At 45.3% G+C, this 23,579-nt stretch overlaps 1 protein-coding gene across 1 annotated transcript; it reads right to left on the reverse strand.

Moving 5' to 3' along the window:
* Positions 1 to 21,979: 21,979 nt before the first annotated feature.
* On the reverse strand, positions 21,980 to 23,028 carry LOC111901041 (uncharacterized). The gene is made up of 3 exons (XM_023896906.1): positions 23,004 to 23,028; positions 22,285 to 22,628; positions 21,980 to 22,171 (listed from the first exon to the last, which is right to left on the reverse strand). The coding sequence occupies exons 1-3, from the start codon at positions 23,026 to 23,028 to the stop codon at positions 21,980 to 21,982; spliced, it is 561 nt and encodes a 186-aa protein (XP_023752674.1).
* Positions 23,029 to 23,579: the final 551 nt, after the last annotated feature.

Below are 23,579 nucleotides of genomic sequence, written 5' to 3' on the forward strand. Positions count from 1 at the left end.
CTGGGCATCCCCCCAAATTAGCATCAGAGTAGGCAGTGATCTTGATAGATTTTGAGGGATTAATGTGCAGGCCGTCAGAGATAGTTCCTTTGATGTGCCTTAGGATTCGTTTAGGAACTAGAAGTGAGGATCACGAGGTGCATGCATGAAGAAGAACACTTGTTGGAAAGCAGAAGAGATATTGGGTCGTGTAAAAGTAAGGTATTGAAGGGAACCGGCTAGGCTTCGGTAAAGTGTGTCATCGGTTAATGGTTTCCTGGCAGTGGCATTGAGTTTAGATGTTCTGTCAACGGGAGTGGTGGAAGGTTTGCAATTTGACATATTTGCTCTGGCTAGGATCTCTGTAGCATACATTTCTTGAGATAGGAATAGACCACCATATAATCTTTGAACCGAAACACCGAGATAATGGTGAAGGTTTCCAAGGTCCATCATTGCAAATTCCCAAGAGGGATTTTATGATGCCGTGTAGGAGATGTTCATCAGAGGCTATGAGGATTATATCGTCTACATACAGAAGTAGATAGGCCATTTTATTACCCTTTTTAAAGATGAATAATGATGAGTCTCATATGCTACTTTGAAAACCGCATGACTGAATGTATGTGGCAAAGTGTTGATACCACACTTGGGTGCTTGTTTGAGGCCGTATAGAGATTTCTTTAGCCGACAAACATGACTGAGATGTTGAGTGTTGGTGCTTGGAGAATCTAAGAAGCTTATGGGAGGAGGATTTTTTGGTATGTTCTGATCTTTGGCATGTTGTATTTCAGTGTGGTGATGAGCACTCAGGGAGGAGGTTTTGGTTTTGGTCCTGGTTCCGAATCAAGTGCAGGTACTGAGCCAATTAGCGAGCAGATGCAGGAGTTCATCTCGTCAGAGACTACCCGCGTTATTTTGGAGCAGACTCTTGTGATATTTGGTTCGGTCAAGGAGGGGACTTTGGAGATCTTGGATGAGCGCTTGGGAGTGTTCCATGATAAGGTTATGGCTGTCGTTGGAGCTCACACTCTTTCTTTCTGTGAGTTTCGGGCTTGTGGAGCTCCTATGTTCTATGGGGAGAGAGACCCCATTGCCAGTAGGAGGTGATTAGCGGATATGGCTAACGCATTTAGGACGAGTTTCTGCCCGGAGGAAGAGAAGTTTAGATATGCTTCCTGCCTTTTGAAGGAAAGGGCATGAGAGTGGTGGGAGGAGCTTGGTCGTGAGGTCGATGATGATGCAGTTGATCATGACTTGGGTGATTTCTTGACCAGCTTCTGAGCTAAGTTTGCACTTGTGATCGAGGTGTAGCAGTCGGTGTGAGAGTTTCAGGATCTCCACCGGATTACTAAGATTGTGGCAGAGATCACTTCCAAGTTCCGGGAGAAGGCTTTATTGGTTCCGCAATATGCATCAGATGAGGAAGTGAAGAAGGTGAGGTATCATGATATGCTGTGAGATGATATTAGGGAGTTTGTGAGTATTTCAGGGTGCAAGACCCTGAATGATATGATTTCTAGAGCCCAAGAGTGGGAGATCGATTTGGAGCACCTTGGGAAGAAGGGGTCAGATCAGGTGCATATAGTGGAGGGTCCCGGGAAGAGACCCAAGACTTCTGATTAGCGTTTGAGAGGCCAGCAAGGCCGGAGTCAGTGCAGCATGTGCGACAAACTACACCATGGTGTTTGTCTTTCCAGGGGTTTGGGCTACTACAAGTATGGCAGGGTTGGTCATCTCAGTAGGGATTGCCCTCAAGGGCAAGATCGTTATGTATTTACTGCAGCCATGTGGGCCACAACAAGGCTGACTATCCGATGTCGAGGCTAGGGAAACAGAAGGGTCGCACATGTGGCAAGCGCGGCAAGAGTCATGAGGGGATTTGTCGAGCAGGGTCTTGCTATAAGTGTGGCAAGGAGGGGCACATGGCCAAGGATTTCCCCAAGGGATTTGCAATCTGCTTCCACTGCAACCAAACCGGACACCGGAAGGCCGAGTGTCCGCAACTGCAGGGATCGGCATAGGGAGCATCGCAGGGATCTGCCCCTGTTGTCGTACGAGCTATTGAGGGACGGCCAGTGAAGGCTGAGGCACCAAAGCTCGTGGGAGAGTCTTCCAGTTGACAGCGGAGGAGGTCCGCGCAATGCCCGACGTCGTGCCTGGTATGTATTCTTTTATTTATTTATTTCTAAGTTTGAGATACTATGCTTATATTATGGTATGTGTAGGTACTTTTCTTGTGATTTCTGTACCTGCTATGGTGTTATTTGACTCGGGTGCGAGTCGATCTTTCATGTCTTTAGCATTTAGTCAACACATCAGTACCTGTCGAGAGGCGTTGAGTCGACCTCTTCGAGTTTCCATAGCTGACGAGCGAGCGGTATATGCCACTGAGGTGATTTGAGGATGTGTACTCAAGATCTTCGGTGTTGAGTTCCCGATAGATCTAGTCCCGATTGCGATGGGGGATGTCTGTGTCATCGTGGGCATGGATTGGTTGAGCAGATTCGGAGCGGTCATCAACTGCGAGCGATAGCTGGTGACCATACGAGACCCTAGTGGGGGAGTGATTACGGTGTACGGCGAGGGTACCCATTCTGGATCAGCGTTTTGTTCGGCTGCTAGAGCGAGGCAGAGTCTACAGCAGGGTTGTAGTGGGTTTGTGGCCTATGTGATGGACACACGAGTGGCCAAAGAGAGGCCGAGTTCGGTTGGTGATGTACCGATAGTGCGAGAGTTCCCGAACGTTTTCCCCGAGGAGTTGTCGGGTGTGCCTCGCAAGAGGCAGGTGGAGTTTCATATCGATTTAGTTCTGGGAGCGGCGCCTATTGCCAAGGCACCTTATTGCCTTGCGCCGCCAGAGATGCATGAGATATCCTCGCAGCTTTAGGAGCTGTTGGGAAAGGGGTTTGTTCGGTCGAGTAGCTCGCCGTGGGGAGCGCCGATCCTTTTTGTCAAGAAAAAGGATGGTTCACACCGGATGTGCATTGATTACCAGGAGTTGAACAAGTTGACGGTCAAGAACCGTTACCCCTTACCGAGGATCGATGATATGTTCGATCAGTTGCAAGGAGCGTCTTGGTTCTCCAAGATTGATTTGAGGTATGGATATCATCAGATGAGAGTGTGTGATGAGGATATCCAGAAGACGACATTTAGGACTCGTTATGGGCATTACGAGTTCGTGGTGATGCCTTTTGGGCTCACCAATGCACCGGCAGCGTTCATGGATCTCATGAATAGGGTGTGTAGGCCGATGTTGGATCGATCGGTGATCGTGTTCATCGACGATATATTAGTGTATTTGAGGTCCAGAGAGCAACATGAGGAGCATTTGAGGGAGATTCTCATAGTTTTGAGATCGGAGAGGCTTTACGCCAAATTCTCCAAGTGTGATTTCTGGTTGCGAGAGGTCCAGTTCTTGGGGCATCTCGTCAACAAGAATGGGATATTGGTCGATCCGACCAAGATTGAGGTTGTGATGAATTGGGAGGTGTCGAGATCCCCCACTAAGATCAGGAGCTTTCTAGGGTTGGACGGCTATTATCGGAGATTTATCATGGATTTCTCCAAGATTGTTGTTCCTCTTACCAACTTGACCCGAAGGGAGTGGCTTTCAGTTGGGGTCCTGAGCAACAAGCCTCCTTTGAGACGCTTCACCAGAGATTATGCAAAGCCCCGGTGTTAGCCCTTCCGGAAGGGATGGAAGATTTTGTGTTGTATTGTGACGCGTCGATATTTGATTTGGGTGCGGTGCTTATGCAGAGAGGTCATGTGATAGCATATGCATCGAGGCAGATGAAGCCTCATGAGACGAAGTATCCCACACACGATCTGGAGTTGGGGCCAGTGGTGTTCGCCCTCAATATCTGGCGTCACTATTTGCATGGGGTCCGGTGTATCATATACATAGACCACAAGAGTTTGAAGTACTTTATGGATCAGACCAACCTGAATATGCGCCAGAGGAGATGGTTGGATGTGGTAAAGGATTATGATTGTGAGATCCTGTACCATCCGGGCAAGGCTAACGTTGTAGCCGATGCCCTGAGCCGGAGGGCGGAAGGTGCCCCGATACGAGACATTTGTAAGAGGATGACGGTGATGACTCCGGTGTTGGATACCATACGAGTGGCTCAGGCAGAGGTTGTGAGGCCGGAGAACCGCAAGTGAGAGTGGGATATCGGGTAGATATCTGAGTTTGTTACCGATAGCCGAGGGCTTATTACCTTTTCAGGGTCGAATTTGGGTGTCGTTTGTGGGCGGGGCACGTACCATTCTGATGGAGGAGGCACAAAGATCGAGGTTCTCGATCCATCCCGGGGCCACTAAGATGTATTTGGACCTGAAAAGAGACTATTGGTGACCCTGTATGAAGAGGGATGTTGCATGGTTCGTTGAGAGGTGCTTGACCTGTCGCATGGTTAAGGCCGAGCACCAGCATCCGCATGGAAAGTTGCAGCCACTTGAGGTTCTCCAGTGGAAATGGGAACAGATTTTGATGGATTTTATCTCCAAATTGCCGAGGACCTCAAGGGGTGTCGATGTAATTTGGTTGATCTTTGATCGGCTGTCGAAGAGCGCTCACTTCCTTGCTATTAGTGAGAGCTCTTCCGTAGAGAGACTGGCAGAGATGTATGTGAGAGAGGTGGTATCGCGGCATGGAGTACCGATCTCGATTGTGTCCGATCGAGATGTATGTTTGACTTCTAGGTACTGGAAGAAGTTCCATGAGGAGTTGGGTACGAGGTTACATTTCAGTACCGGTTACCACCCCCAGACGGACGGACAGAGTGAGCGGACGATTCAGACGCTCGAGGACATGCTTCGAGCATGTGTGTTGGACTTCGGAGGAAGTTGGGACACGTACCAGCCTTTGGTTGAATTCTCCTGTAACAACAGCCACCATTCGAGTATTGGTATGCCTCCCTTCGATTTGTTGTATGGGAGGAGGTGTCGGACTCCCATCTGCTGGGGAGAGGTGGGGCAGCAAGTGATGGGTAGTACTGAGATAGTGCTTCAGACGACAGAGCAGATACAGCAGGTCAGACAGAGGTTGTTGACAGCTCAGAGCCGCTAGAAGAGTTCTGCGGATAGGCATCGATCTGAGCTCGAGTTTCAAGTTGGAGATTTCGTGCTCCTGAAGGTATCTCCTTGGAAAGGAGTTGATCCGATTCAGGAAGAGGGGCAAGTTGGGGCCCCAGTACATTTGTACATTCAAGGTGATTGCGAGGGTAGGCATGGTAGCATATCGTTTAGAGCTACCTGCTGAGTTGAGTCAGATTCATGATACCTTCCACGTATCTCAGTTGAGGAAGTGTATAGCCGACGAGACGGCGGTGGTGCCACTGTAGGATATTCAAGTGGATGCGAGCCTGAATTATGTCAAGAGGCCAATTGTAATAGTGGATAGGAAGATCAAGGTTCTGAGGAACAAGGAGGTGCCTCTAGTGCAGGTCCAATGGCAGCATTGGAGAGGGTCTGAGCTGACTTGGGAGCCGGAGTCGGAGATGCGGGAGCAGCATTCGGAGCGGTTTGCGGCATGAGACTTCGAGGGAGAAGTTTGGTTCTAGTGGGGGAGAATTGTAACATTCCAAAAATCAGGTATGCTTTATGAACCCTAATCTTTGCATGGTCGTCTATTGTGGTCCTTGTCAAGGCAAAGAATAGAAGACGGGTACGCGGGGCGTACTGGGGTGTACGTTCAGCGTACTCGTGCGCGTGTTTAATCGCGGAGGATTGCCCGGTACGCGGGGAGTACCCGGCCCATAAATGAAACCCTAATCCTTTGTAATCCACCTATTTAAAGACCATTATGGCCTCTTTTCTAGCCACCATTCCCAGAGACTTAACCTCCCAAACCCTAAATCTCGTTCTTGTAGCAAGAGAGTGCCTTGGAGAGCTTGTTGGTGTATTCTTGGACATTTGAGGTGAAGAGAAAGCTTTGGAAGAGAAGGAGTTAGAGCTCAAGCTTTTGGATCCAAGATTAGCAGTGGGAAAAGCTTCATTTGGAGGTAAAAAGCTTCAAGCTTTCCTTCATTTCTGTTTTTTGTTTTGTATGGGGATGTTTTAAGGGTTTTTCCCCCAAGTTGATAACTTTAAGTGTTGATAAGCTCCAAGGACCCGAGATATGTCCCTTGTTAGCTTATTTCGGGTTTCTATGTCATAAAAATCCAGTCTTGGTCATTAAGAGTTGACCATGCTTGAGTTATGGGCTCCTAAAGGTTAGAAATGGAATGATTTGGGTGTTGGTGACTTCTACAACCATGCAAAGGCTTAAAGTCATCGACTTTATGGATTAAGTGGCTTTAGAATAGTCATATCTGGAAGTTGAACGTGTGTCTTAACCATTTAAGACCCAAACTCAAAAGGAGTATGAGACTGGGACTTACGCATGGCGTAACCCTAGTACGCGCAGTGTAGGGGGTCGTGTTCCCCGATTCTGTGAAGTTTCCGAGTACGCTCAGCGTACAGATTTGGTACACGCCGCGTAATTCGGAGGGTTGACTGTTGTTGACTTTTAGGGTTTAGCCAATGTTTGGACCTTTGAGCCATGGGAGGGGTAAAATGGTCTTTTACCCTTCTGAGAGAACCTAGAGGAAGATTAGCCTAGCCTTTGAGATTCGTATTAATTAGAGTAATTATTCTATATGGTTAGGCAGAGGCTAGACCTATATTTCCGAGTTCGAGATTTACCAAGTTACCCGAGGTGAGTCTTCTCACTATACTTTACCTAGAGTGGTAATTAGAGTTATGTTATAAAGTATCTTGTATGTTATTTATGTGATGTGATGTACTTCATTATTTCTATGTGATTTATTTAGTGTGTGTTCCAGAGTTTACAGAGTTAGGACCGGAAGGTCCACAGAGTTAGGACCAGAGGGTCCATAGAGTTATAGCCTCGAGTGGCTAATATGTGTTTTATATGGTATTTTGAGGAACTCACTAAGAATTTATGCTTATCGTGTTATGTGTTATGTGTTTCGGGTACCAGTGAGGATCGCGGGAAGGCGTCGGCATGATCAATACACACTTCTGGAGTCTTTATGTATTGGGATCTTCAGATTTGTTTTAGTTGGATAATATGTGAAACATCGATTTGATAATTTCTTATGAATGAAATTATGTTTGTAAAATGAAAAATTGTTTCGAAAATTTACGTTGTTACATGTGTTTGGTTGGCTCTTGGGGGTGCCAAGGGAAGTGGTCGGTTGCTGAGGTTTTGGTTTGGGCATCAATTCAGAGGGCTTCAAGATTTGGGTATTGTATTGTTAAAAGCGTATGGGGTTCTCAGTTTTTTTAGGATTTCAGGGAGTGTTCATATGGTCTTCAAGAGTATGCAGTCTTTAGGTGTGGCAAGTAAGTGCAGGTTGTTAGTAGTTCAATCTTAAGGGGGTAAGATTGATTGGGAATACTTCAAACCTTGAGTGTTGGGAGAGATTAGTCAAATCAAAGTTGGGGAGAACTGTTCAGATTTTTGTGAGCGGAATCAGGTGTGAAACTAGGGTGAGTTTCACATCCCCGTAGGGGGAAGGGCGACCCAAGTGGTTGTCTGGATTGAGGATTGTGCGAGTTATGAGCTCGGGAAACCTCCCAATAGTTGGTTATCACCTTCTTGGTGATGGATAGTAGGCTTTTGGTGGGTCCAGGTTGGGATTCCAGTCATGAATCGAGTTCAGCTTGGGTGCTTCGTTGAGTGTGTGCTCGAATTTGGATGTGTTCGGAGTGATAGATTAGCAGTAAGACCATGGTCGGAGGTTCCGGAAAAGAAGAAGTGTTGTAAGACTGTGGGGTGGCTCGTAGCATACACTAGTAGGCAGTTAGTGTAGAAGTGTTGTAAGACTGCGGGGTAGGCCGTAGCATTCACTAGTTGGCAGATAGTGTGGGAGTATTGTAAGACTGCGGGGTGACCCGTAGCATTCATCGGTCCCTGTGCAACGTTGAGGGTGTGGCAAATCCATGATTGGTTACGAATTTCTTCAGATGGTTAAGACTAGAGTGGTTCAGCTCGTAAGACTATGGGAAGGCTGCTTCTTACTTGGAATCAGGAAATGGTAGGTCGTGGGACACCGGGTATGATATAAGACTACATTTGGTCATGTACCATTCAGTTTAGCATTGGGTTTGGTGGCGAGACAGTTTGGGTGATTATTGCCAATTGAGGCTTTCTTTCGGAAGTCGTGTGGGGTAACTGCGTGGGTATCTTTTGGCTCAGCAACTAGGCAGGAATTCCGGTATTTCAGATAGTTAGCAGACAAGTTAGGACCAGGGAGGTTTCAACTGCTTTTGAAAGGCAACTAGGAGGCAACGTCATGTTTCAGGCATTATTAGTGATTTGGGATTCGGGTGTGTAGAGTAGCTTGTGGATTCGGGAAAATGCTAATTCGCTTGTAGTTTGGATTAAATAATCTCAAAATAATTGATTTGACTCTATTGTGAAGTTCTCGTGTGAGTCTAATCGTTGCAGGGATGAATCCTCTACTCGAAGGATTACATGAGCCTTCTTTCAAGTATAAGTGTTATGCAGCTGTTTATGGTTAGTAAATTTGTTCCCAATGGTAGCATCAAGATAATCAGGGTTGGAAGTGTTCTGTTTAGTACGATATTCAATGTGAAATTGGCCTGGTAATGATTCAGTGTAGGCGGTCTGTATGGGCGTTAGACCAACTTGAGAATTCAGATTTCGGAAAAGTAGAAAATGTTTTATGCATGGGTTTATGTATTCATCTTTGTCGGGTTAAAGAGTTCTACCAGGGTTAAGTTCAGTGGCTTTGGGAATGCCATTGTATGAACAGGATTTTCAGTTGCATTCCTCGGGTTGTATGGTATGATCTAAGTGTTATTAAGGAGCGATTTCGAGGATAGAATCTAATTTAAGTGGAGGAGAGTTGTAACACTCAGTTTCAGACTGCTTCATTACACTGGCTTTCATGTGTTTATTTGTGTTTGAAGTAGTAGGATTAAACTAGTGCATTTTACACACATCAAGTTTTTGGCGTCGTTGCCGGGGACGATTTTAATTAGTTATCTTAATTTCTAGAGTTATCAATCCTTTGTGTAAGACTTAGCTTGCACAAAGTTACCATTTTAGTTAATTAGTTATATGGTTTTAGTTAATTAGTTATCTAGTTTTAGTTATTTAGTAATATTTAGCTTGCACAAAGTTACCATTTTCTATTGAACTCATCGAGTCCAGTCGAACTGACTCGACGAGTCCCTTGTAAAATTTTCAATTCCGTTTTATTTCATTTTTGTTCTTTTACACGTGTTTTCTATTTCTTTCAAGTATTTATGACCTAAGGATCGAACTCATCTTTGGTACCACCTCTTGAAAATCTGGAATCAGCTTTGAGGAAGGACAAGGATAAAGCCGTTGAAGACACTAACCCGCCAAAGAAATCACCTTTCAAGGACCTTAAATCGGTTTTTGGAAAGAAGAAAAGCAAGAAAGTGGGTGAGTCTAGCAGTCAAAAGAGCGAGGGAAGCAATGTAACATCCGGATTCCCAAGTATATTATTTTATTCCTTTATTTTTGGAGGTTGGGAGGGGACTCGGCGAGTTGGTGCTTAGAATCGCCGAGTATGGTCATGGATTCTTATACAGGTTCACAGCTGGACTCGGCGAGTCCACACTGTTTAATGAAACCCTAATTTCCTGGGTTTGGGACCTATTTAAAGGCCCTTAGGGCTGTCATTTGCGGCTACCAAACCCCAAAGAGAAACCCTAAGAGATCTAGAGCGTTTGTGAGGAAAGAGAGGCCACTTTTGATCATTTTGTTGGTGTGATTGCAAGAAGGAGGTGACCAAGGCAAGAGGAGGCTGAAGGAGGAGCGATTCTGGTGATTTAAGAGTTTAGAGACTTCATCTTGAGGTATTTATTCGGACCTTCTTCAGATTTGGTGTTGATTCTTAGAGTTAGGGTTTTCTAACCCCTTTAGAGGATGGATATATGGAGCAATTGGTCCCTTCTTGAGTTTATGCTTTCGATCTGGACTCAAAGAGGTCCAGACACCTTAACGCTTGGAGCTTTATGAGTTATTTTGGGGTCCATGAACTTAGGATGTTGTTTTGGGGCTAAATAACCAAGTGAGACCATCTAGATGTTATATGAGTGTCAAGGTCTGAACTTTACGTGATTATCATGCTTGGGAAGGTCAGATCTATGGATTAAAGGAGCAGATCTGACCTCAGGAGGTCAATGGAGTTTGTGCATGGCATAAACTCGCCGATTCCAAAGATCATACTCGGCGAGTATGGTTAGGGTTTCCCGTAAATCACTCAATGAGTAGACTTAACGAGTTGGGGAAATAACTCAGTGAGTCATAGGGGGATTAGAGGACTGGAGTTCAAGGCGGAACTCGCCGAGTTGTTCTTGAGACTCGGCGAGTTGAGTCGGGGTGGCCCCGCGATTCATGTGAGGTGTGACTCGTCGAGCAAGGGGGAGGAACTCGACGTGCCAAGCGGGACTAAAGAGTTAGTGGGCACGTGTAGACTCACCGAGTTGCCCAAGTGCACTCGACGATTCGGGTTAAAGTTTGATCATTGACTTTTGTTGACTTTTAGGGTTTGGTCAACAATGGGGCCGTTGAGCCAAGAGAGGGGTAAAATGGTCTTTTACCCTTCTGGGGATGCCAAGAGAGAGTTGAGTCTAGTCTCGAGAGTATTTACCTTATGTGATCAGGCGGGGGCTAGACCATATTTCTACCGAGTCAGAGATTTACCGAGATATCTGAGGTGAGTCTTCTCACTATACTTTACCTTGAGTAGGTAATTAGAGTTATGTGACAGAGTTATTGTATGCTATCTATGTGATGTGTTGTACTGCATTATTTCTATGTGATTTATGTCGTGTGTATATCAGAGTATATCAGAGTTAGAACCGGAAGATTCACAGAGCTAGGACCAGAGGGTCCACAGAGTTAGGGCCCAAGGGCCCGCAGGGTTATAGCCTCGAGTGGCTAGTATGTGATATGTGTGGGATTTTGGGGAACTCACTAAGCTTCATGCTTACAGTGTTTTGTGTTATGTGTTACAGGTTTTCTCAGGATCACGGGACGGCATCGGCTCGATTGTACACACCAGAGGAAGAGTTTGTTTTGAGGATCCTGGTTTATTAATTAATTGAATAAAAGAGCCATGTATTGTAATTAAAACAAAAGGAGATTTTTATTAAAAGTGTTAAAGGGATAAACTCTTTTAAATGAAAAAATCGTTTTGAAAATTTAGGTGTTACAAGTTGGTATCAGAACCTTGGTTTGAGGGATTCGGATGCACCTTCGGGTAAGTCTGGACTCAAACTTAGGAAGTAAAAAAAATTCAAAGAAATGATTTTCTAAAAGTGAATAAGAGTTCAAAGAGAAGGCGAGAAAGAGCAGTGTGTACAATCAGCCAGTGCCCGGACAGTGATTTCCCAAAATACCCCTACTTTTGTGTTATGAGATATTTATGATACATTTTATGAGATATTATGCATGCTAGAGACAGGCTAGGTATTTCATATCTTAGGACTAGAGTGGCCTGATTTGTGATGCCTTAGCCTAGGAGTTGCTGTTATATGTGATGCGCTTTTGAGTATGAGTGAGAGTATTCAGTTGGAATCCTTCTAGGGGATTTGAGTAGAGGAGTAATCTAGGAGAGACGCCTAGATGAGTATTGTGGTGCTTATCGAGAGAATAGTTAGAACCCGCAAGGGGTAGAGTTGCATAGTTTGGTGGTACTTTGGAGAATGAGCAGAGCAAGCGGAGCCATCACCCAGAGTGAGTTTTATGTATTCTTAGATGCCCGAATGTTGCTTGCTTCGTGCTTCGTGGAACTCTCGATGATGGGAGTCAGCTACCGAGTGAATATGACGATATTTAGGAGGTAGATGGTTGGCATCATTAGGAGCTCTTCAGTAGCTGATGGCAGAGAAGTGGGAGGACCAAGGAAGGGCCTAGGGAGTAACCTTAGCCAGATGAGTACGCTGGCGGAGTAGAGCATTTCGCTGAGGAGCGAGCACGCGTGACGGAATTGGTGAATGAGAATGTTGAGCAGCTACTTAGGAGCTCTGGGATGGTCCGTGTGAAAAGTATGGGTAGATGTGGCAGGTAGTATGGGCCCGTACTACCGAAAGCAGACGACCCATACTCGATAGATGGAGTATTCTGAAGGTTCTAAGGAGCAGACTGAGGAGTGATGTTATGGTTCGAGTACCATACATCGGAGCAGATTAAGGAGTGATGTTATGGTTCGAGTACCATACATCAGAGCATATTGAGGAGTGATGTTATGGTCCGGGTACCATACATCGTGATAGATTGAGGAATAATGTTATGGTTCGAGAGCAGATTGAGTAGTGATGTTATGGTTCGACTACCATACATCGGAGCAAATTGGGAAGTGATGCCATGGTTCGAGTACCATGCATCTTAGCAGATTGAGGGGGATGTTATAGATCGAGTACCATACATTGTAGCCGATTGAGGAGAGATTTCATGGGATGAGTACCATGGTTCTTAGCAAATGATGCTTGCGATTCTCCGGTTGTCCAGTCGGGATTGGTTGGTGGAGTTTGGACGCGATGGGGTTTTAGGCCTAAGGGCCATGAATGAGTCCGAAGAGGCATCCCTTGAGAGGGAGGTCGAGAGCATTTCAGAGTATTATTAGTAAGATGTCAGATGTAGTCGCAAGACTCAGGGATTAGTAGAAAAGGCACTTATGGGGGATTACGGTCTGAGTAAGCAATCAGTCGATGGAGGAGATGTCACCTTCTGTGACCTAATGGGCGTTATTTATGTTTCTTGTGGGAAACAAGAGAAACGTGAGATTTCAGTTCTGGGTTTAGGAGTAAACCCTATGGGATGACATTGATGTCGATTTTTCCACCAGTATAGCAGGCAGCAGGTCTGCCGCGACGAAATGATCTACCCTAAGCAGGTAGTCAGTAGGGACTGAGGTGGTCAAGGACCACATTACACCCTAATTGGGTATAATAGGGCATGTGGTAGCGGTATCAGCGGGTAATCCAGACGAGCGTATTAGAGCAGTGGCTATTCTGTCTATGATGGGTATTGAGTATGGCAGTGGAGTCCCTATTCTAGTGATGATTCACGTCTTGGAATGGGGGTTGAGAAGTCGAGGGTGAGGAGTATGATGAATAGTTGTTTCAGTCTAAGAGTCAGTGATAGTACTAGATAGTTGAGATGTTCGGTATTGGGATGGTATGAGGCTCCAGACGGCTAGGGGCAGTCGTGATGAGAAATTCCTAAGGATTTCATCAGAGATTTAGGGTATTTGAGGTTCCTTGATCCCTACGTAGGGAGATCATTGGGCGTTGTGTGGCACCTTCCAAGCGTAGGTGCGATGTTTCTGTCGTAACCGTCTGTGGGGTGGATTGTTGATGCGTCAATTGGTGATGGTTCGAACCCTAAGTGGGGGAGAACCGGGTATTTTATTGGGGGAAACCATAGATTTGTGCAACAGCGGTTAGGGGTTGGATACAGAGACCTACGGCTCGAATTCATGAGACAAGGGTCATTAGTGATCAAGGAGAGGTGCAGAGCGAGATAATGCATGCGGTGCGCGTCTGAGAAAGGATGAGTGTCTCCACGGTAAGTGACCGATGGTCAGGGATCTGGTGGTGGTCAAGGCCATTTCGAGTGGAAGGCTCGTAATGAGGGTATGGGCAGTTGAGGACTTCTGGGTCGAAGTATGGATAGAAGATTATCGAGCAGCCAACTTCCGGACCTGTATGTGTATTTTTGCTTGGATTTTGAGCAGTAAAGGAAAGGGTTTCGGAGGATTATCAGCGTGTTCTGAAGCATTAGTGCTTTCTTTGTATTCCAATTGAGTGTTTGGATACATTGAAGTTGCGCATTGGGTAAAATGAAGAATTATTTATGGGGTTCAGAGGAAATGTATTGTTGTATCTGTATAGTGCTAGGAGTAGGAGATCAGTGGCTGAGGCAGGACATTGTGATGTTCTGTAATGGTGTTCCGTAATACCCGAGTATAATGTTCCGATTTCAGAATTATTTGGAATTTTGAGTTGGAGACGATTAGTGGTGTATCATGTATCTACAGTTCCAGTAGGAGCCCTTCGGGTATTGGCATCAAGAGGGATTAATTAAGAAAGTGGATCTCCATAGAGGTAGGTATTTTGTTATAGCGGTTACCACTAGAGTCTGTGATGCATATGTGGGACAAGGGTGTGTAGCTATCTATGATAGTCTACAGAGCATGGGTTAGTGGACGTAGTGTGGCGTTTTGATGAGAATGAGAGTATGGGGTGAAGCTGCGGGGAGTCGTAGTATTCATTAGTCAGAGGGTGTTGTGATGCTACGGGGAGTTGTAGTACTCACAAGTCAGAGAGAGGGAGTCGTGGTATTGCGCGGAGCCGTAGTACTCACTAGTCAGTTGGTGTCGTGGTGCAACGAGGAGCCGTAGTACTCACTAATCAGAGGCTGTCGTGATGTTGCGGGGAGCCATAGTACTCACTAGACAGCAAGAGAGTGTGATGATGGAGTGTTCTCCGATCAGTGTGTAATGCAGAAGAGTTTTAGGCGTGAGTAGCCCTAGTATTGTGTTTTGGAGCCTGGTGGTTGAACCAGGGGTGAGACTGGGGTCTCCGTCTATGTCAGGAATCATTATATTTTGTTTTGAGTTGTGATTGTCGCAACATGAGGAGGTTGGAAAAGTGGTATTGCACGGGGCGCATGCCAGATCATGAGAAGAGTATCTTATTGGGTAGCGAGGTTCCAACTTTGGGTCAGACCAAACTCTCGAGTTGAGTTTGGCATTGATCGTGCATGGGTAAACGAGATGAAATTATTGAATTCTGAGGTGAGTTCTTGCATGAGGGTATTGTTGTCGTCCGATGTCTAAAACCTGTATAGGTCAGTAATCAGGTACGGGAGATACCGCGAGATGCACATGAGATATGCGCAGCAGACATCAGAGGTCGGGGTTGAGTCGATCTTTGGTTGGATTGTAGTTTTCGTATGAGGTAAAGAGAGTTTTGTGACTTGTGTGTCACTAGGCCGAGATAGTTGTCACGAGAAGGAAGTTAGTGAGACATTCTGAATCATGTCATGGGTAACCATGGAATTTCAACTATGGGGTTGAGGTTCTATGAGTCTTCCTATAACAACAACCATCATTCGAGCATCGGTATGCCACCCCTTGAACTGTTCTATGGGAGGAGGTTCCGGACCCCCAACTGCTGGGGAGACGTAGGGCAATGTGTGATGGGTAGTACAGCGATTGCGCTTCAGACGACCGAGCCGATTCAGCAAGTCAGACAGAGGTTGTTGACCGCTCAGAGTCACCAGAAGAGTTATGCGGACAGGCGCCGACCCGAGCTCGAATTTCAGGTCGGCGATTTCGTGCTCCTAAAGGTCTCTCCTTAGAAATGAGTGATCCGATTCAGGAAGAGGGGCAAGTTGGGGCCCGATATATTGGTCCTTTCAGGGTGATCGCGAGAGTAGGCAGAGTAGCCTACCGTTTGGAGTTACCTGCAGAGTTGGGTCAGATTCATGACACTTTCCACGTGTCGCAGTTGAGAAAGTGTATAGCCGACGAGTCGGCAGTGGTGCCATTAGAAGATATTCAGGTGGATGCGAGCCTGAACTATATTGAGAGACCGGTGGCGATTAGGGATCGGAAGATCAAGGTTTTGAGGAACAAGGAGGTGCCTCTGGTGCAGGTCCAGTGGCAGCATCGGAAAGGGTCAGAGTTGACTTGGGAGCCGGAGTGTGGGATGCGGGAACAGCATCCAGGGTTGTTTGTAGAGTAAGACTTCAAAGACAAAGTCTAATTCTAGTGGGGGAATTGAAACATCCGGATTCCCAGGTATATTATTTTATTCCTTTATTTTTGGAGGTTGGGAGGGGACTCGGCGAGTTGGTGCTTAGACTCACCGACTGTGGTCGCAAATTCTTATACGGGTTCACAGCTGGACTCGGCGAGTTCATGAGTGAACTCGGCGAGTCCATGCTGTTTAATGAAAACCTAATTTACTGGGTTTGGGACCTATTTAAAGGCCCTTAGGGCTGTCATTTGCGGCTACCAAACCCCAGAGAGAAACCCTAAAAGATCTAGAGCGTTTGTGAGGAAGGAGAGGCCACTTTTGATCATTTTGTTGGTGTGATTGCAAGAAGGAGGTGACCAAGGCAAGAGGAGGCTGAAGGAGGAGCGATTCTGGTGATTTCAGAGTTCAGAGACTTCATCTTGAGGTATTTATTCGGACCTTATTCAGATTTGGTGTTGATTCTTAGAGTTAGGGTTTTCTAACCCCTTTAGAGGATGGATATGTGGAGCAATTGGTCCCTTCTCGAGTTTATGCTTTCGATCTGGACTCAAAGAGGTCTAGACACCTTAACCCTTGGAGCTTTATGAATTATTTTAGGGTCCATGAACTTAGGATGTTATTTTTGGGGCTAAATCATCAAGTGAAACCATCTAGATGTTATATGAGTGTCAAGGTCTGAACTTTACGTGATTGTCATGCTTGGGAAGGTCAGATCTATGGATTAAAGGAACAGATCTGACCTCAGGAGGTCAATGGAGTTCGTGCATGGCATGAACTCGCCGAGTCCAAAGATCATACTCGGCGAGTAGGGTTAGGGTTTCCCATAAATCACTCAGTGAGTAGACTTTCCGAGTTGGGGAAATAACTCGGTGAGTCAGAGGGGGATTAGAGGACTGGAGTTCAAGGTGGAACTCACCGAGTTGTTCTTGAGACTCGGCGAGTTGAGTCGGGGTGGCCCGCGATTCATGCCAGGTGTGACTCGTCAAGCAAGGGGGAGGAAATCGACGCGCCAAGCGGGACTAAAGAGTTAGTGGACACGTGTAGACTCGTCGAGTCGCCCAAGTTCCCTCGACGAGTCGGGTCAAAGTTTGATCATTGACTTTTCTTGACTTTTAGGGTTTGATCAACAATGGGGGCCGTTGAGCCAAGAGTGGGGTAAAATGGTCTTTTACCCTTCTGAGGATGCCAAGAGAGAGTTGAGTCTAGTCTCGAGAGTTATATTTACGAGAGTATTTACCTTATGTGATCAGGCGGAGGCTAGACCATATTTCTACCGAGTCAGAGATTTACCGAGATATCTAAGGTGAGTCTTCTCATTATACTTTACCTTGAGTAGGTAATTAGAGTTATGTGACAGAGTTATTGTATGCTATCTATGTGATGTGTTGCACTGCATTACTTCTATGTGATTTATGCCGTGTTTATATATCAGAGTATATCAGAGTTAGAACCGGAAGATTCACAGAGCTAGGACCAGAGGGTCCACAGAGTTAGGGCCCAAGGGCCTGCAGAGTTATAGCCTCGAGTGGCTAGTATGTGATATGTGTGGTATTTTAGGGAACTCACTAAGCTTCATGCTTACAGTGTTTTGTGTTATGTGTTACAGGTTTTCTCAAGATCACGGGACGGCACCGGCTCGATTGTACACACCAAAGGAAGAGTTTGTTTTGAGGATCCTGGTTTATTAATTGATTGAATAAAAGAGCCATGTATTGTAATTAAAACAAAAAGGAGATTTTTATGAAAATTGTTAAAGGGATAAACTATTTTAATGAAAAATTCGTTTTGAAAATTTGGGTGTTACAAGCAAGCTTGAAAGTTTTGAACTAAATCTAATTCCAAAAGAAACCGAATACGAAACCGAAACAGAAAGCGAAGAAGAAAGCGACCAAGAAGGCGAACTCGATAACACCATGGCTAACATTGTTGATATCACCATGGGTGAATACAAGAAGAGGATGCGTGATGATACCGGGTCGAGACTCGTCCAACCCGCGATTCCAGCAACTGTTACCTTCGAGCTAAAAGGCCACATATTTTCCCAACTCAAGGACATCCCATTCTACTGGAAAGATCACAAAGATGCATACAAGCATATCGAAGAGGTCAACAACATAGCCGACTACTTCAACATTCCTAATGTGCCTCACGAGACCGTTCTGCTTCGTATGTTACCGATGACATTTAAGGGAGCCGCAAAAGATTGGCAAAAATCACTCCCTACCGGGTCCATCACCACATGGACCAAAATGCGTCAATATTTCATTGACCAATTTTTCCCTCCTTCAAAAATAGAAAAATTGAAGAAAGTCATTGCCAATTTCGAGAAACAATCGGGCGAGTCACTATATGAGGCGTGGGAGAGATACAAAAGCATGTTGAGGAATTTCCCCCACAATGACTTGAACATTCAACAAGAAGTCTCCATTTTCTATGATGGAGTAAATGTTAAAACAAGGCAGCGCCTTGACTCCCAAGGACCATTCATGAAGAAGAACCCCGCAGTCATAAAGGAGCTACAGTCTGAGATATTTATGTGGGTTCAGCTGTTGCGGTGAGTCTCCTCACTATACTATGGGTCGAAGGCACCAATGTCTACCCATTTGGTTTATGTATTATGGGAAGACTCGAGAGTTGCCCTTGGCATTTGTATGAAAGACCATGAGGTGGCTCCTACAATCTGTATGCAAGACTAGAGTCTGAACTCTGGCAGTTAACTGGTTAAGTAGTTGTAGATTCTATGCTAGTTGTCTATGTGATACTTGCATGGAAGACTAGGAGATGGCTCATGGCACTTGTCTATAAGACCCAGGGTTTTCGACCTCGTCTTGGCAAGAAAGACCATGATACGACTCGTAGCATAATGGCAAGACTATGGCTGGCACATACCACCTCCTATTGTGTGTTTGATATTTACGACTCATATGATATGTATGGCATGTGGTATTTGGGAACTCACTAAACTTTATGCTTACAGTTTGTGATTTATGGTTTCAGGTACTTCCAATTCCAAAGGGAAGGGTCCAGTTTGATCGCAACGTTTACACCTGTGTTTTCTGCAATTCGTGATTTTGGGAATGAACTCTGATAATTTTTTTATTTTGAAATACTTCTAAATGTTTGAATAAAGGATAATGAATGTTTGAATATATGTTAAAAATGAAAATTTTACCCTATAATTTTCAAGACATTACAAATGACTAGAGTATCGGCGTTTCCTGGAAATTGGCCAACGTAACAACTATGTATGATGTTTTCAATTTGTGTGAGTCAGTGTAACAACTAGGCATACTATTATTTTTAAAATTTGGGCAGAGTTTCTACCTGGCATAATATCATCCTATTGTTATGAGCATAATTATCTAACTAATATTGTGATAAGTAATAATTATGAAAAAATTTGTATTATAACCTGTATCCCCCTCCCCCTCCCCCCACCTAGAAAAATGATTTGGGAGTCCGGAACTCGAGGATTTCTTGGAATTCAGTGACACGAAAATCGAGAGAGAGTGAGGTGTGTTTTGAGGCGTTACAAATTGGAATGTAAGGACCTGCTATTTATAGGGGAGTTTAGGGTGCATGTCGTGCATTGCACGTTGCACAATTGAGCGTGAGCCACACTGCGGGCTGACATGTGTCCCTCTCCTATGATGCCATGTCATCTGAGTCCTGACAAATCAGGATATCAGAACGCATGCCGCTCTACGCGCGGGTGCACGCGAATGTGAAAATCAAACTTCAAAATTTTGTAACTCTCGCATAAGAGCATTATCTTTAACAACTCTTATATATCCTTGTAGGTCTCGAAGTGTACTTCAACTTTCCTTTTGGTCGTTTTAGCTAATTCCAACTTTCGTTTTTAAGTCTATATTTTATAACTGTTATGATTATATAAAAATCATAACTCTTTCATGTGAGGTCCTATTTAGATGTTCTTTGACTCAAAATTTGTACTTTATGTATCATCTGCTCAGCTACTTTGAGGATCACTGATGGTCGTGAGGATAGGGCTGGAGCCCCGGTAGAGAGAAGTCGGGAATTGTAGTGTCAGACAGGGGAGGTCAAGACTCCAGCATGCGATATTGCGGGTATGTTATCTTTTGCCTTCTTTTGGTTATGATCAATATTTATGTGTTAAGATTTTTGTATCGGTTTGAGTAAGCTTCATTTGTGGTTTAATTCTCGGTTATTTATTGTGTTGTATGATTAAGATTTGGTATATGTCATTTGCATGTCAAGAATCATTAGTGGGTTAGTGAGGGGTTGTATCTCGTGTAGCGGATTCCAAAGTGTTCGGTTGTTATTCTGGTTTTTAGTCAAGATCGGTTCAGGGGTATTGTGTGGTAGGTCTTTGTTCAGGATTCAGTGGGTTAGTTCTCTAGTATCGTCAGGGTTTAACGATTTTAGCAATTGTGTTCGGTTGGCTCATAGGGGTGCCAAGGGAAGTGGTATACTGATGAGGTTTTGGTATGGGCATCAGTTTAGAAGGATTCAGTATTTGGGTATTGTATCGTTAAAAGCGTATGGGGTTATCAGTATTGTTGGGATTTCATGGAGTGTTTATATGGTCTTCAGGAGTGTGCAGTCTTTGGGTATGGCTAGTAAGTGCAGGTTGTTAGCAGTTCGATCTTAAAGGGGTAAGATGGATTGGGAATCTTAAAACCTTGAGTGCTAGGAGAGCTTAGTCGAATAAAAGTGGGGGAGAACTTTTCAGATTTCCGGGAGCGGAATCATGTGTGAAACTACGGTGAGTTTCACATCCCCATAGGGGGAAGGGCAGCCCAAGTTGCCGTTTGGATTGAGGATTGTGCGAGTAGGGAGTTCGGAAACCTCCCAACAGTTGGTTATCGCCTTCTTAGTGATGCAGAGTCAGCAACCCACGACTATCATAATCGAAGGAAACCACCTGACTGACAATACGCTCACTCTTTCGGTGCTCTTCCTCTATAGCCTTGACCTGAGCCTCACGAATCCACTCCATCAGCGGAATAATCACGGTCATCGTCAAACACATGTCTCTGATTAGAGCCGCAACCGCCTTGCAGCTGAGAGCATTGGCCACCATATTGGTCTTCCCTTGGTAATAAAGGATCTCACAACCATAATCCTTCACCACATCTAACCACCGATGCTACCTCATATTTAGATTTGGATGATCCAATAGAAGCCTCATGCTCTTATGATCTGTGTAAATGGTACAACGGACCCCAAGAGGTAATGCCACCAAATCTTTAGGGGCGAAAACCACAGCCCCAGCTCCAAGTCATGTGTCGGATAATTCGCCTCATGAGGCTGCAGCTGCCTCGAAGCATAAGCGATCATGTCACCCCCTCTGCATCAATATTGATCCCAAACTTGTGAGCGACGCATCACAATAAACCACAAAATCCTCTACACCCTTCGATAGAGTCAAAATCGGTGTCTCGCACAACCGCTGCCTCAAGGTCTTAAAGGTTTCCTGTTGCTCATGCCCCTAACGAAATGTAACCGTCTTCTATGTTAACCGAGTCAAAGGAATAGTCATCTTGGAGAAATCCTAGATAAATCTCTAATAGTAACCAACAAGACCAAGGAAACTCTGAATCTCAAATGGAGACCTCGGAACCTCCCACTGCATCACGACCTTGACCTTGGCCGGATCGACCATAATACCATTCCGGTTGACAAGGTGCCACAGAAACTACACCTCGCGCAACCAGAACTCACACTTGGAGAACTTTGTGAAAACCATCTCCCTCCTCAAGGTATTCAGCACTTCCCTCAAGTGCTCATCGTGTTGCTTCTGAGTCTTGGAATAGACCAAGATATAATCAATAAATACAATCACAGACTGATCCAGCATCAGCCTGCATACGTAGTTCATGAGATCCATGAACGCGGATGGAGCATTGGTGAGCCCAAAAGGCATCACCACAGACTCTTAATGACCCTAACAAGTCTGGAAAGTTGTCTTCTGCACATCCTCATCCCTAACCCTCATCTGATGATAACCTGATCGCAAATCAATCTTGGAAAACCAAGATGCACCCTGAAGCTGGTCAAAAATATCATCAATCCTCCGGAGTGGATAACGGTTCTTCACTGTTACCTTTTTTAGCTCCCGGTAGTCAATGTACATACGATGAGACCCATCCTTCTTCTTCAAAAAAAAGATCGGTGCTCCCCATGGCGAACTACTCGATCAAATGAATCCCTTGTATAACAACTCCTGCAGTTATGTAGACAACTCCTGCATCTCAGGAGGAGCCAACTGATATGGTGCATTGGCTATAAGAGTCGCACCTGGAACCAGATCAATCCTGAACTCAACCTGCCTCTCCGAAGGCACCCCAGACAAATCCTCTGGAAACACATCGGGATAATCCCGTACAATCGGCACATCATCCACGTTCGCCTTACCCTTATCCTGGGTATCCATAACATAGGCGACAAATATTGAACAACCCTGCTGAAAATAGCATCTAGCCCTTGTTATTGACACAACATCGGTCCACTCTAAGCTTTAAACCCCTCAACCACCAACTCTCCCCCACTTGGCGTTCGAATCCGGACTAACTGTTTCTCATAATCGATCACCGCCCCATTGGGGCTCAGCCAATCCATACCCATAATAACCTTGTTTCCATGTAAAGGAATAGAAACCAAATCAATCAAATACTCCTCACTGAACAACTGAAGAGTACAACCCCGATGAACCCTCGCAACCCGAACACATCTATCGTCTGCGATCTTGACATCTAATGGACAATCCAGCTCCCCCAGAGCTCCAGCAAACCTATTGCTAAGCACAAGCGATACAAAGGATCGGGTAGCCCCCGAATCAAACAACTTTAAAGCAGAAATATCGTTCACGAGGAACGATCCTAAAATAAAAAACATAAATATAAGCAACAATTCAATAAAATAAAGAGATAAGGAGAAGATATGTACTCGTCACCATATTTGGTGTCGCGCAAGCCTCCTCGTCTGTCAACCGGAAAGCCCTGCTTCTCACCACAGGTGCACCCGCCTTGCCCTAGCGGACGTCAGTGATCCGAAGAGTTGCAGGAGCGGGTGTTGACATCGGTCCTGCTGCAGCCAAACTCAGACCATGGGTCTTCTTGTGGCACCTCTTATTGCAATGAAAACGAATCAGATCAGATATCGGGGTGGTAGTGATGGTGGCAGTGTAATCCCTGCTAATATGACCCGTCAAGCTACACTTAAAGCAGACATAACCACCCACCATGAACGCTCACTCGTGCGCCTTTCCGCACTTGCCATAGCGGCTCCAGCCTAGCTGGCCTCTCGGTCTGGAATCAAGTACCTTGGGCGTCTTGCCCGAACTCCTTAATACCTGAACCTCATCCGGATTCATCTTCTTCTCCATCTCGAGATCAATTTCCCTCTCCCTAGCCGTCACTATCATATCCTCCAGTGTCATGCAACTGGAATGGCTCACAAACTGCCTAATATCGCTCCTCAACATCTCGTGATACCTCGCCTTCTTCATATCCTTGTTCACCACTTACTGCGGAACCAAAAGTGCCCTCTCTCAAAACATCATGGTGATCTTAGCCACCGTCTTAGTAGTCTGGTAGAGATCCTGGAAATCTCGCACCAAATGTTGCACCTTAATCACTGATGCAAACTCAGTCCTAAACTTGATCACAAAATCATCCCATGTCATCGTATCAACTGCCTGATCACCAACTATGTGTCCTACCTCCTCCCACCAATCTCGTTCCTTGTCCTTCAGAAGACAGGAAGTAAGTCTGACATTTGCCCTCTCGGGGAAACTGCTGGTGCGGAAGGCGTTAGCAACATTTGCAAAC

The sequence above is a fragment of the Lactuca sativa genome, chromosome 7 (genome assembly GCF_002870075.4).
Source record: "Lactuca sativa cultivar Salinas chromosome 7, Lsat_Salinas_v11, whole genome shotgun sequence".
Lineage (NCBI taxonomy): Eukaryota > Viridiplantae > Streptophyta > Magnoliopsida > Asterales > Asteraceae > Lactuca > Lactuca sativa.